Here is a 14,051-nt window from a genome sequence, read left to right as displayed (position 1 = left end):
ATGACGCACATTGCTTTGTCATAAGAAAAGGATGCATTCCAGATGAATTTAAAAGTAGTGACTAAAATCTATATTTAGTCTAAAAATATATAAGGTAAATGATGGAACATCACTGAAACTAAATAAAGCATTTATACATATTAATAAAAAATTTGAGTACTTATTCGGGAAGGTAGTTTTTTGTTTCAGGTAAAAGTTTAATGGAAAATCCTACTTTTTAACATATTGCAGCAAATATAGTGTAAAATTATGTTATTGTGACTCAAACAAAAACACTCATTTATTCGTCATATCAGCATTCAATTGTGAGACAGTGGGCTCTGGATTACTCTAAGACATTCTCAGCTACAAACAATCACAGATAAGAAAATGTTGGTGAATTTCAGAATCTTCTGAAAAACTGTGAGTGTGTTTTAAGAAAACATTTCTCCTTAAGAATGTTAAATGAATGAAGACCCATTGAAATGATGCTAATAACACAGGTAAATGTGTTGTCTGAAATGTCAGCCAAATACACCTGATACCCATCAATAAACAAAACATGTCTGGCCAAAATACAACACTCTCAATTAGTCTAGCAGTCAACTGGGCAAAGTCAAAAATCCCCATCTGATTTCTTTAAAAAGGATTGTAGATTTAGTGAAAAAATCCTAATATCTCCAGATGAAGCTGATTAAAGCTGAGAATACAAAGCAACACAAACTCCTCACTTTTAAGCAAGTTCTACATGTGTAAAATTTTGAATTTTATCAAATCACAAGACTGACTTGAATAAAAGTAGGTTAATAAATAAAAATACATTGAGTTGTTCCCTTTAATAGTTTACAAATTTCTTTCCCCAATAAAAAAAATGCTGATTTTAGAAGCAGTAGATGCTTCTTTTGTCAAAGTTTAATACCTTATTTAAAGAAATTAAAATAGAAAGAGCAAAATGCTTTCAACCATACTTTAAAATTAAACAATAAAAAAAAAAGGTTAAAAGTAACACTCACACTCCAAAAGTCTCCAGGCTGATTTGGTGAAATCCCAGTGATGATTAAATAGTCCCAGATCTAACTTCCTTTTTACTCTTCTCTCTCTTGTGAGCACATACAGAGATTAAAGTCAGAGCGCGCTTTAAAACCCCTTCCCCTTTGCACTCTGTGTCAAATCAAAGAGAGGAGGGAGGGTCCAACAATTTAAAAACACAAAGAAGTTCCAGCCAATGGGGGCTCACAGAGGCACACGCTGTCCCCTCAGCGAGGCTCACCACAGAGTATCAGATGAAGTGCTTGTGGTTAGCGGGGCCGGGTCACGTGAGCGGGGCCCTGTGGCGGCTCAAGTGCTCTGCTTCCCTGATTACAAGGTAGGGCCAGCCAGAGGCCCCATCTGAGCACGAGCCGCTGGCGCTACCGCCAGCCACGGAGACGAAAGACACGGCAACTACCCTTCCTCTGCAGGGTGGGAGTGTGTGAGTGGGCGTCTGTGGGTGGGTGCAACGTTTTGAGTGTGACAGGACTCAATCTGGTAAAGACAGAGGGAAGCCCCCTCACCCCATAAAAGGGTCTTCAGAGAAAGCCACAAGTACAGGGGTCTGGTCTTCAAACGGGGTGCAGTTATGGCTTCCAAATGGTGAAAATGGCTGCCATGCCTGGCAAGTGGGCCACCACGCGACCACCACTAATCAGATTGGAGGTACAAAGAAAGGAGGCGAGGGGCAGACAGTGGCCACATGCTGATGAGCAGAAGGAAAGATATGAAAGGAAAATACTCCAGACAGACAGTTCCCCGGATACAGATTGAGCATATGGAGAATCTGTGGTTTGAGGAGAAGAAACCTAGCTGAAAGAACCTTTTTCAGTGCAGAAAAGCATCTACTGCCATCTATCATGGATAAAATGTTAAACCCTGAAACAACATGGGACTTAAAGTCTGCATACTGAAAGGATGGCATTTACAGCTAGCCTTCAATTAGCCTCCTGAAGGTCTTAAACCTAGCTGAGTGCCAAGTTGATAATAAAAACCACATAAAGCTGCCAGTAAACACACCCTGAGGAGTCAGTCCATGCTGAGGTTTCTTTTGCAAGGTTTTAGTGGCAGGGGATGCTGGGTGTGACAGAATAATTGGGAGAGAAGAACGAGTGCATTAAGTTGTCTCAAGATTGTGTCACAACCAGCATAAGTGAGAGAAAGAAAGTAAAAATATGACACAGCTGTGAACAACCACCTGTTTGACACATACAGAGTGAACGTGCTGACTCTCACTCTGGAAACTCTGCACCGTCCTACACATCATCCCACAGCAACACAACTCTGACCACAGTGCGAGGAGGTGTCAAAGTCTCAAAACACAGAGAGAGACATGAACAATAAAAAGAATTATATCCCCCACCCTATACACACATAAAACACAAAACCAAGAAAAAACACATGTGGAAGTCTTTACCTTGCAGGCTGTAGTTCCTTCCCTCTGTCCCCACTGTGTAATTACCGAGCTATTAAGCCCCTGCGGCAGTGTAATGACTGAGTACGACGCTGGCACTGAGTGGAAAGTGTCACACACTCTGAAACTTACTCAAACACACTTCCAAATACAAAGAAATTTGTAAAACTTCCATATAAAATTTAAACTTTAACATCTTATTGCTCAAGCGCTCTTGGGGATCCCTTTGAGTCCCTTTAAAAAGCCCTCAAATGTCCGAACTAATAGTGGCTACAAATGTCATAATCCTTTCAGTTTCACACAAGACACAGATGCAGGGTGAAAAAGCACAGGGGAAATTTCAGTGGTCTGAACTGACCTTAGAGTGGTTTACAGCTTCAGCTCTACAGCCCTCAAGATGATTCACACAGACAATGTCGGTTAAATTTGATTTACATAACTTACAGACAATGTTGATACTAAAATGTCTGTAATCTTCACTTTCTGTTAGGGCTTATTGATATTCCCAAAACTGACATTGCAACACATTTTCTTTCAGCAGCATACTGCAATATAAAAAACAGGAAGTTATCCAAATAGATATTGTGAGTTTATAGCCAGATTCACACATTCACCACACTGTGACACTTCAGCTTCACTATGAACGTTGAAGATGCATAAGGGGGAAAGAGGTGATCCCCTTCTGTGCCATCTTAAAAGGTAGTACTGGAGGTATAAAGGAGACATAAACAGGATCAGCGGAGCCAGATGTGTAACAGCATGTCTAACTGTGTGCGCCTTGCTCTCTCACTGTCCCAAAATACCAAAGAGCACTGCGCTTTGGCAGTCGGGGACATGTAATGTCATGCCATTGCAGAATCAGTATTAATGTCTCAAGGCATAAAGACAGCACAGATTCACTATGGCGCTGTCACAGAAATGCACTGAGAAAACACCTGAGCTTCAAAGTCAGCTATTTACATTAGAATCATACACTCATTATTCTAATCACTTTGGATAAAAGTCTATTTCACTCTGGTCTGCATGATATGAGAAGAAATTTGATGTACAACAAAATTATTCAGTATTTAGAAAGTCGTTCCGAGGGTGTCTGATAGCTAGCTTGATTTTCATCTGACTGCATCAAAATGGTGTTAAAGTAGGGCATTTTCCCTATTCACAAATAACACCAAAAACATTTTGCAGCCTACTTCATATTCATAGCAATATAATGTAAGAGTAAATTTTGATTGAACGGGGCTTTAATCTCAGAAGGTGATTGGACAAATGTTCTGTCGGGCCAATCAAGAGTGACAAGACCAAATGAGGTCATAGACATGTGCAGCTCCAGTGTTAACCTGAGCTATACAGGCTAGTGCTGCTGTAGTGAATGAACGGTGATGCTTGTCAGTGGCTAAAATTCATGCATAAGCCAAACAAGGGACATGCAAAAACATAGCAAAGAGAAGCTATAACTGTGGCTTTTTGCTCCTGTTTTAATAGAGAAACATCATCAAGGTCTGATTAAACTTAAGCTTTTCTACAGCTACATACAAGCTAATAGCTACCCTGGTAAAAGCCATTGTATATTATGGCTTACAATACAGCTAAGCCCCACCCCACTGCATTAAAATACATCAGATAAAAACAAGCAGAGATATGAACATGAAGATATTCAAAAACCACAAGAGATCAGATCTTACTACTATAATGGGAGAGCTGTCTGTCTGGATGTATGTCTGTCTCGACTTGCAAACCTCCATGTTGCTCCAAATGTCATTCATACCTCTCAGAGGACTTCTTGGGTATACTGGTTCAAACCTGGAACCATGGCAAAATCATAAAAATGGATAGATTTTGTATAAAACTCCAAAATTGCGTTTTTTATGCTTCACTCTGCTCCCCTCAGGTCCCCATATACCGATATGGCTGACATCTGAGGTGCAGTAAGCGCCTTAGTGCGGTTTCTCTTTTTGCTGTGTTTTTCCTCCAGCATGGGGTTCCAAAGCTTTAGGGCCCAAAGAGTAAAGGCCCGATCACCTTTTGTCACCATTTTGACTCAGGAACAAAGTTTTAGACAGAGGATCCACAATTTCCATCACTTACAAGATCAGACATGCAAGATGGTGCCTGGCCATGTAAGGGTGCTTTCACACTAGGGGCCAGGTCCCGGATCCAAGTGCACTTGAGCCCAAAGTCTGGTTCATTTTGGTAGTGTGAATGCAAACGAACTGCGCCCAGGCACCGGGCCCACTTCAGGAGGTGGTCTCGGGCGCGATTCAAGTGGACTCTGGCTTGGTTCGGATGAGATGTGAATGCAACCGCCCTCTGATACGGGACAGAGTGTCATATCAGCTTCATGATGTCAGCGTAAAACTAAACTTCTTTCCACAGCGTGGCAGGTCATTCACACTTTCCTCAATAAAGGGCGAAAATTATCAGAATTCAGTCAATAAACGGTCTGATGTGACTCACCTTACAGATGAACACAAGTTGAAGTCAGTGAGATGAGAAGCAAAGGCAATAAAAGTCTCCTGTCACCTGAAAAACCGCTGTATCTGCGCAGCACGAGCCCATTTAATCCTCTGAGCTGCACGTAGATGTGCAGATATGAAGAGTGAAGTTGCTGGCATCTTAAAAACGATTTTAAATCATTCATGGCTGCAGGATGGACTTTTTGCCCAGTCAAAATACAAACAAATCTTCGCTCAGGTCATGACTACCAGCGGTTGCCATGATAGCTTCTTCTTCTTCTTTCTCCTCCTTTGCGGGGTTGTAAACCAGCTACATGCATACCGCCACCTGCTGTTTAAGACAGAGTAAATGCGCAAGTGCGCCCAGGCACGGTTGGATATTGCTAGTGTGAAAGCAAGCCAGCAGGGGAAGGGGGAGGGGGAGGAATCGTGCCGCAGTGCAGTTCAAAACTACTGGGCCTTATGTGAAAGCACCCTAAGGCTTTAAGAAGTAGCAATACAGTTTTAAAATCAATCCTAAAAGGAGCTGGTGAGCAGTGAAGGTCAGCAAGATATGCACCATCTCTTATATCTTAGAAAGACAGAAGCTTTATTTAGATCTGCTGGCAGCAGAACCTTTCTGACCTGAACAGCTCATGTGGGCCCCTACTCATCTCTCTAAACAGGGGGCTTCTAAACACTGTGTACTCTTGGTAATACACAGTCTACTTAAAGTAGACTCCACTTCAAAGAAAAACAAACCATCCCTTTAGAACGTGTTTAGTATGTGTTTGTTGCTATGGACATGTTGTTTTTTTTTCTAAATGAAGGCAGAGGTTTGGCTTACTTTGTAAAACTTTGCCCCGGTGTCATTCTGGAACAGACTCAGGCTCTTGCTATCCAGCCTCCAGTAATGTCTCTTCCGCTGTTAAATGGGGAAATAAACACCAAGTTAGTCTGAATGACAGACGTGACCTATATATATCAATAAACTTCACAGTCTAGCTTCATAAGTAAATTCCCTCTGTGCTGAAATTAACATATGTGAGCAGCTTTAGAGAATAAATTTTCCCCTGCATACAGATTTAAGTACAATTAATTTCTGACTCAGCCGGTTGGCCTATTGAGGTTACCAGTCTTACCAGGTTGTCCCTACTCGTATAATGGACCATCCAGCCCTCCTTTACCACAGTGGAGCTTCGTCTCTTGGTGTGTTTGATGGACTGGACCACCCGCATAAGAGGGATGTTGCTGCTTGTGGAAGGACTAAACACACAGAAGATAACACAGAAGATAAATACATTGATTATTTTCAATATTCATTACTCTTTTAAATCAAAATAATCTAATGAAACAGTTTATATTCAAGCTGCCCTACAGTCAGCTTGTATGGCCTCATATATTTCCTTTCCATCCAGTGTCTCATGGGTCTTCCTGACAGAGATCTTACACGGATGCTATAAGACAAAAAGTACTTCAATTGCAACAGTAGAGTGAGCTTACCAGTAAGATCTGGACTGTAAGTCTCTGGTTTGAATCACATTGTTGACTTCTGTATGTCATTTCCTTTTCCCTTTTTAATTCCACCGACCTAAACTCATATATTCAACAGCTAGAAGCAAAAATATTGAATTTTGTTGCTGGTATCAGCCTTATACTGTATAAAACATGGATGTAGACTCAGTGACATCACTGGTTTCTGTGGAAGCATTTTGAAGCCAAACAACGGTGACCGCCAAACTGGAAATGCTATCTTGACTTTACCTTGGATCAGTCTGGAACCAGGCAAAGAGGTATGGCTAGGGTGGGTGCTTAAGCCTCTTGACAAAAAGATCCACTATATGGACAAAAGTATTTTGCCACACCTGTTAATTATTGCCTTCAGGTGTTTCAATCAGACCTGTTGCCGGATGTGTATAAAACCAATCACAGAGCCATGCAATTTTCATCCCTGCTGAACATTTCACTGTCAAGTGTAAGTGATATTATTAGAAAGTGGAAGCATTTAGGAAGAGCAGCAACTTAGCCAAGAAGCTGAATACCACATAAAATCACAGAGCAGAGTCAACAACTGCTAAGGCACATTGTACATAAAGGTCAGCAACGATTCCATAACTGAAGAGTTCTGAACTTCCACTGGCATTAATGTAAGCACAAAACTGTGCAGCAGGAGTTTCACCGAATGGGTTCAATGCCAAGCGCCAGATGGAGTGGTGTAAAGCACGCTGACACTGGACAGTGGAGCAGTGGAAACATTTTTCATGGAGTAACAAATCACACTCTCTGTTTGGCTGAAAAGCTACCTGCTTGGGAGAGTGTTACCTGCCAGACTGCCCTATGCCAACTCTAAAGTTTGATTCAGATTCAGACAACTATTTATTCAAGAGCGTAATTCAGTTTTTGTAGTCTACCAAGACCATACATACTGTACATTCACATACAGAAAACAGGAAATGTCAGAGTATAAATAACAGTATAACGACTGAGATGCTCATTGACATGTTGACCCCCTCACACGTGGCCCCTAATGACACCTCCAGGGTCAGGTAGATTATAATGCTCATTTAACAACAGCAGCTAATAAAAAAAACACAGTAAATTAAGATGGTGAATTACAGACTTGATTGGGTGGAGGAGGGATGATGTTATGGGGGTGTTTTTCAGGGTTTTGGCCAGGGCTCTTATCTTCAGTGAAGGCCAATGTTAATGCTTCAGTATAACAAGACATTTTTGACAATGCTATGCTTCCAACTTTGTAGCAACAGTTTGGGGAAGGCCCCTTTCTAGTCTTAGATGACCGTGCCACAGTGCACAAAGCAAGGACTATAAAGACATGGTTTGACGAGTTCTGTGTTGAGGAACTTTACTGGCCGGCACATAGCCCTGACCTCAACCTCATCAAGCACCTTTGGGATGGACTGGAACGCAGTTGCGAACCAGGCCTTCTGGTCCAACATCAGTGCCTGACCTCATAAATGCTCTACAGAATGAATGTGCACAAATTTCCACAGAAACAGTCATGTGGAAAGCCTTCCAAGAACAGTGGAAGCTATTATAGCTGCAGGGGGGGGGGGGTCAACTACATATTAAAGGATATGTTTTTGAATACAATGTCATCTAGTCCCTGATGGTGTAGCGGTCAGGCAGCTGAATACTTTGCCTATATAGTTTAATCGCACCTGCTGTCACTCAATTCATCCACACCCCTAATTGTGCAAATTACTGCATGTCACACCACAAAATAAGTAACAAAGCAAGCCAGGGGGTCAGTCAGTCTGTCTGTCTGCTTATTATTATTTTAATAAATTGGCTTTTGACTCTGCTTTAACTCAAGGAACAGCCTTTTTTGGCACTTTGCACTGGTATGCTGCTTGGTATCATTAGGGAACAGCATCATTGATGGGACAGCAGAGTAAACAGCGCCCCCTGTACCTCAGAAAAGGGAAGCTACAACAGAACATTACTGGCCATGTTTGCCTCTGAATGGGAACCAGAAACAGGATAACATCTAATCAACCAAAATCTTCTCACCTTATAGTCTTGATGGGCTCTTCATCCTTCTCTCTGTCCAGGAAAGGGGAATCCAGGTCGAACATCCTCTCATCAGGGGTAGAGGGCTCCTCTGGGTCGTCTAGTCCGCGGCCTCCATCCATGTCATTACTGTCCACCTCCATGGTATCCATGGTAGTGTCTGAGTCTGGGCCAGGACTGGCTGGTTCTACACGTGTGTTGTAAAAATATTTAAATTAAATACAGGAAACAAAGATGGACCACTATGGCTGTGAAATGGCAACAGAACTTACCTCCATTGAAGTCCACCTCGCCCAAACAGTCTCTTGGTACCTTTGAAGCACATCGCTTGTGGCAGTTAAATCTGCAATCTGAAAGATAACATTCAAGGATAAATAAAAAATAGACAAATTTGGTGAAGCATCAGTAAAATGCTCCAAAATGAACCAGTGTCTGCTACCTTTGCACTGCATGCCCTGGCGAAAGAGCCCCTTGAGCAGACGCTTGCAGTACTGGCAGATTGTGGGGCGAGTATACGTGTGGATGGCAAAGGTGTGTGGCACCTTGACCCGCCCCAGCACCATCTTCTCCATCCAGATAGGCCTCCCGCTCCAGGACAGGATCCTCTTCCCTGCCTCCTGATGGGACCTCTGCTGCAGGGTATGCAATGGTGGAAAAGAAATTATAAAGAATTAAAAACCATAAGCAGGAGTAAAGTACATTGAAAAAATGTGGAAAAGCAGCCTCAAAGGAAGTGTTTTGATTGATAGGGAAAGACAGATAGAATAACAACATGGCAATAGATAAAGAGAGCGGAGAAGGGAATGAAAATATGTCTGACTGAGTCAGAATGACTTTGTATAGTTAAAACAATCCAAGTGGTAATGTACCATTATTGGATTTGTCACATCTGACCACATATGAGCTTTAAGCTCTGGTTTTATTTGAATAAATCAAGCAGTTTGGAAGCTCCTGACAGAAATTCAGAGGAAGCTTTCTACATTTTGCCAACAAGTGAGTCGATACATAAACTTGGACTTTCAATGTCATTAGCATAATTACATTTCCTGATGACCTTTGGTGGGGACACAGACAAGAGGGGAATATTCCAGCACGAGCTTATGCAAAAAGTGTTTCATAAGAGCTTGCTGAGGATCTCTCCACAGAGCAATGTGCCGCTCAATTCAATTTTCTGCATCAGTGCTGTTCGACAACAGGGCTCAGGAGATTCACCCGCGGAAAAGAGCCAAATTTGATAAGTTTAGACACGTTTAACAGTTTAGACAAAGCTTGTGAGGAGCATATAATTGAGTGCCTTACATTCTTGGACAGTTCACCTGGCTTCAGTCTGAATTCTGATTATGTCTTAGCGAGCCTGATTTGCCCGTGAGGATAAAATAAGTCATAACATCATTCCCTTTCAATCAGAGGATAAGCAGATATGGATGCCTTTCATACTTTTGACTAGCCACTTTGTATGCTTTGGGTTTCTTTATTTCTGAAGCCTCCACTAAACAGAACTCACCTCATCCAGGACCACCACGGCATTTTCTGCAGGTGCCGGTCTGGGGACTGAGAGGGAGGGTCCAGGCAGGGAAACATTTGACAGTCTTCTCTTCCTCACGCCAGTACAGTTATTTGGGATCTTAAAGGCGCAGCGTTTGTGGTAGTTTAACCCACATCCTGAAAGCATAAAAAACACAACATAACCACTAAGGTATTAAACATAAAAAAGAAAGGCAAATGTGCAAGATAAGTAAGGGTTGAACATATCTGTATGCCAATGATCAGCTGCAGAATTAATAGGCTTGAATGAAAGAATTTATGGGAACAAATCTTTTAGGGATAAATAATCAAATACTTGAACTGAATTCAAAGTTAGAGGAGACGTCACTTGAACCCTAATGACATGAAAATTGAAGTGATTATAATTTGAAACTGATCCAGCAAGGGCAAGAAAAAGGCAATCAGACAGGCCACGATTCCACAGTGACTTGATTTTCAAGCATTTCACTTGGTACGGTCTCAAGGAAACCTTTTTTTTCTTGTTCAAGTAGCTACATGTATGAGTGTTCTCCTCAGCTCAAGACCAAGCTCACAGGAAACATGAGGCTGTTCTGTCTGTTAGCTCTGTTAAAGGTACAAAAAGTAGGATTGTTGCACTAAAAAGGATTACTCCTATATTACATATGTGTTGACTCGTTTATTATTATTTACCACAATTTTAAAAGTTAGAGCTGTCAAACTTTATAGAAGTAGTGGTGCTTAAAGATTATCAGTGCAATATGTTTTGTAAATCAGACCTTGAGCTATTTTTAAGCCTTTAATTTTCATTCATAGGCTGTTAGAAATCCAGATATCAATAATTTGGTTGTTAATATGCTTACCATTTATGTTTATGTCTTAATCTACTGATGAAAAAAAGCAGAGCTACAAAAAAAATTCTTATCAAAATGTTTGTGGAACTAACAGCGCCACCTAGTGTTAAAACTGAGAATAAAAATACAGTCAAGCAAAAGCTTTAAGTTCTAATGCCGGCTTCATTTTATTTTATTTTATTTTTAGAATTTGCTGCAGACCAATTAAAAATGTATCCCAGGTCACATTTTGGACACCTATGTTTTACCATCTTATATTTATTTATTGCAACATGTCTTTTATTACTCATTATGTTCTTCATGTTTTAAATTCTACAAAGAAATCTGATTCCTCAGTGTTTGAAGGTGAGTTATAAAAACTTACCTTGTTTAAGCAGTGTTTTGAACATAAACTACAGTGCTTGACAAATTTATTAGACCACCCTAACCCTAACCAAAGTAAGGTTTATACCACAGCTGCCCTAAATTAACAGCATTGGTAATTACCAAAATCATTTTTTATGTATCTGCAATGGTTAATACACCAATATGTAGAAGCTCTTCAACCCAAATGATAGTTTTAGTGCTAAAATAGAATTATTATTGTTATCCATGAATTTTCAAATTTACTGATTTACAAAAAAACGGAAAAAATAGTAAAGCACATGAATATTTCTTGGTTAATATGTCAAATTATAGTTATCTACTTGCATTCCTGAACAGAAAAATGAGTTTTAGTGGTTGAATGTTATGCTTGATTAATTTCTAACTTCTCAGAAAAACCCAGTGAGTCGGCTCAAATTTGGGTGAATTCAGTTTGAAATCCCTCATTCCTGTTCAAAATGGTAAAACAAGGAGAGCTCACTGAAAATGAAAGAGTCCGCATTAAAGCACTTCATGATGCTGGATGGTCTCTGAGACAAATATGACGGGTGGTCATATAAATTTGTTAAGCACTGAATATTGAGTTCAGCCACACAGGTATGTGACTATAAAAAGTATTCACCCACCTTGGCTCTTTTACCCTTTATTGATTTTACAAATCAATTATGGTCAATGCAATTGTTCTTTTTTGACAAAAATATTTACAAAAAAAACTCTTGTGGGAAAGTAAAAACAGTTTTCTACAAAAACATGCCAATTGAATAAAAAAATATGTAATTTACTATAAATTACTGCATAAAGATTCATCCCCTTCAAGGCAGCATTTAGTAGATACACCTTACAAATTCTCTATTGGACTGATGTCTGGGCTTTGACTCACCCACTCCTGAATGTTCACCTCGTTATGTTTAAAACATTTCTGTGTAGCTTTCACTGTATGCGTTGGGTCATTGTCTTGCTGGAAAAAATTTCTCCCAAGCCGGGGTTCTCTTGCAGACTGAATGAGATTGTCCTCCAGGATTCTCCTATATTTTGTCTTATTTATTTAACCGTCTACCTTTACAAGCCTTCAAGGCAATCTGCTGAGAAGCATCCCCACAGCATGATGCTGCCACAACCATGCTTCACAGTAGGGATGGTGTGGTGTGTTTGTGGTGATGCCAGACATAGCGTCTTGTCCGATGTTGTCCTCCACATGCCTTTTGGTGAACTCTAGTCCAGATCCAGTATGAGTTTTCTTAAACACTGGCTTTCTCTTTGCCCCTCTACTCTCTCCCATTTCAGCTGCCGAAGCTTTACACACTTGCCATAATCCTTCCATTTCTTGATGACGGATTTAACTGAACTCCATTCAGTGCCTTGGAATATTTTTGTATCCGTCCCCTGACTTATACTTTTCAATAAACTTTTCTCTGAGTTGCCTGGAGTGTTCTTTTGCCTGTGTAATGTAATGGTAGCAAGGAATACCAATTAGCCAGTGACTGGACCTTCCAGACACAGATGTCTTTATACTAAAATCACGTGAGACACAATCACTATACTCAGACTATCCACATTTCACTAATTGTGAGACTACTAGCACCAACCAGCTGGACCTCTGTTGAACTTGGACCATCACTTTAAATGGGGGGAATATTTATGCAATCACTTATTGCACTTTATATAATTTTGTTTAATTGACATGACTGATGATTTTTTCACCTTAACATTAAAGGGTTTTTTTGTCATTTTTTTAGTCAAAACAGCAAAATTATCTTAACCATATTGATTTATAAAATCAATAAAATAAAATAAAACGGTAAAACAGCCACCCAACTATATTTTCTGCTACTGTTTCTTTTTATGGTCTCAATTTGTACATAACTGCCAACTGTGAGCACTAGAGCGACATCCACTGGTAAATCCCTCCCATAAATGCAATGACTGATCCTTGAGGTGTCATATCACATGTTAAATTGGAGCACACAATGCTGTTGTTTCAATGCTTTTCATCAGCTCCTTGCTGCTGATACAATCTTGTAAATGTGCACTCTAGGCGGATTATTGCCTTTCACTACTTCAAGTCTTCTCACATGCTATAATTATGGACTATTGAGTGAAATATTTTGAAAAGAAGTTACGCTATCTGAGTGTTTTAATACAGGACACAGTTGATGAATAGATCTGAATAATGCTTGCCAGTGACACACAGAGTTCTACACTATACCACAAGGCATTAGTCTGTGTGTGCCTTACCTTCACATTTGAGCCCTTGTCGGACGAGACCCCATAGCATCTCCCCGCAGTAGTCACAGAAGGTGGGGGCTTTGTATGAGTGGACATAAAGAGCATGAGGTCGTATCTGGAAGTCTTCAACTGTGGCTTGAGCTGAAAAGAAAACACAAATGGTTGAACTAAAACTCAGCAAAGAATAAAAAATCACCCAAAATGTTTGGGTTTAAATTATTAAAGACTGTAAACAGTAAAGAAATCACAAGAAATAAAATATTTGAATTATTTCTTATTTTTCAACATCAGAAGTATTGAAGACATTAATCATTTTTACTTTGTATTCATGTTATCAAGAAAAAAATGTGATTTTATCTGTGGTACAAACTAGTCATTGTCTGATTTTATGTTAGTGCTGTAACTAGAATATTTCAGTAGAGGGCGCCAAATCTGCAGCAACAATTTTTTAATCAGTCTATCAAAGTAAAAGGGCACACCCAACAGAGACAAATGACATCAAGAATGATTCTGATGTATCATTCAATTTTATTAATGCAATGAAGATAAGATCAAAGAGAATACAGCTGTGGCTGATCTCTGTTTCTCTCCTCTTCTCCCTTCACGGTTCTGTTGTTTTGAATGAAACACTCAACGTGAGCTCATGGTTGGAAGCAAGAGCTTGTTAATCACAGCTGTGAGTCATCAAAAAATGTGAAGATGAGTCAGATATGAAGATGT

General features: G+C 40.2%; 1 protein-coding gene across 2 annotated transcripts in view; it reads right to left on the bottom strand.

Moving 5' to 3' along the window:
• The window catches only part of prkd3 (protein kinase D3), a 77,076-nt gene that overhangs the window by 12,213 nt on the left and 50,812 nt on the right, over nt 1-14,051 (bottom strand). Inside the window, exons 4-10 of one of the 2 annotated variants that reach the window (XM_041812412.1) lie at nt 13,341-13,472; nt 9,890-10,047; nt 8,825-9,014; nt 8,658-8,735; nt 8,386-8,572; nt 5,997-6,120; nt 5,702-5,779 (exon numbers count right to left, since the gene is read on the bottom strand). In XM_041812412.1, the coding sequence (XP_041668346.1) occupies nt 5,702-5,779; nt 5,997-6,120; nt 8,386-8,572; nt 8,658-8,735; nt 8,825-9,014; nt 9,890-10,047; nt 13,341-13,472 (947 nt within the window). Of the gene's footprint in view, nt 1-5,701; nt 5,780-5,996; nt 6,121-8,385; nt 8,573-8,657; nt 8,736-8,824; nt 9,018-9,889; nt 10,048-13,340; nt 13,473-14,051 lie in introns of both variants that reach the window. The other variant, XM_041812411.1, reaches the window with a different exon arrangement.

This window comes from Cheilinus undulatus, linkage group 18 (assembly GCF_018320785.1).
Source record: "Cheilinus undulatus linkage group 18, ASM1832078v1, whole genome shotgun sequence".
In the NCBI taxonomy this organism is placed as follows: Eukaryota; Metazoa; Chordata; class Actinopteri; order Labriformes; family Labridae; genus Cheilinus; species Cheilinus undulatus.
This window is presented reverse-complemented; position numbering and strand designations above follow the sequence as displayed.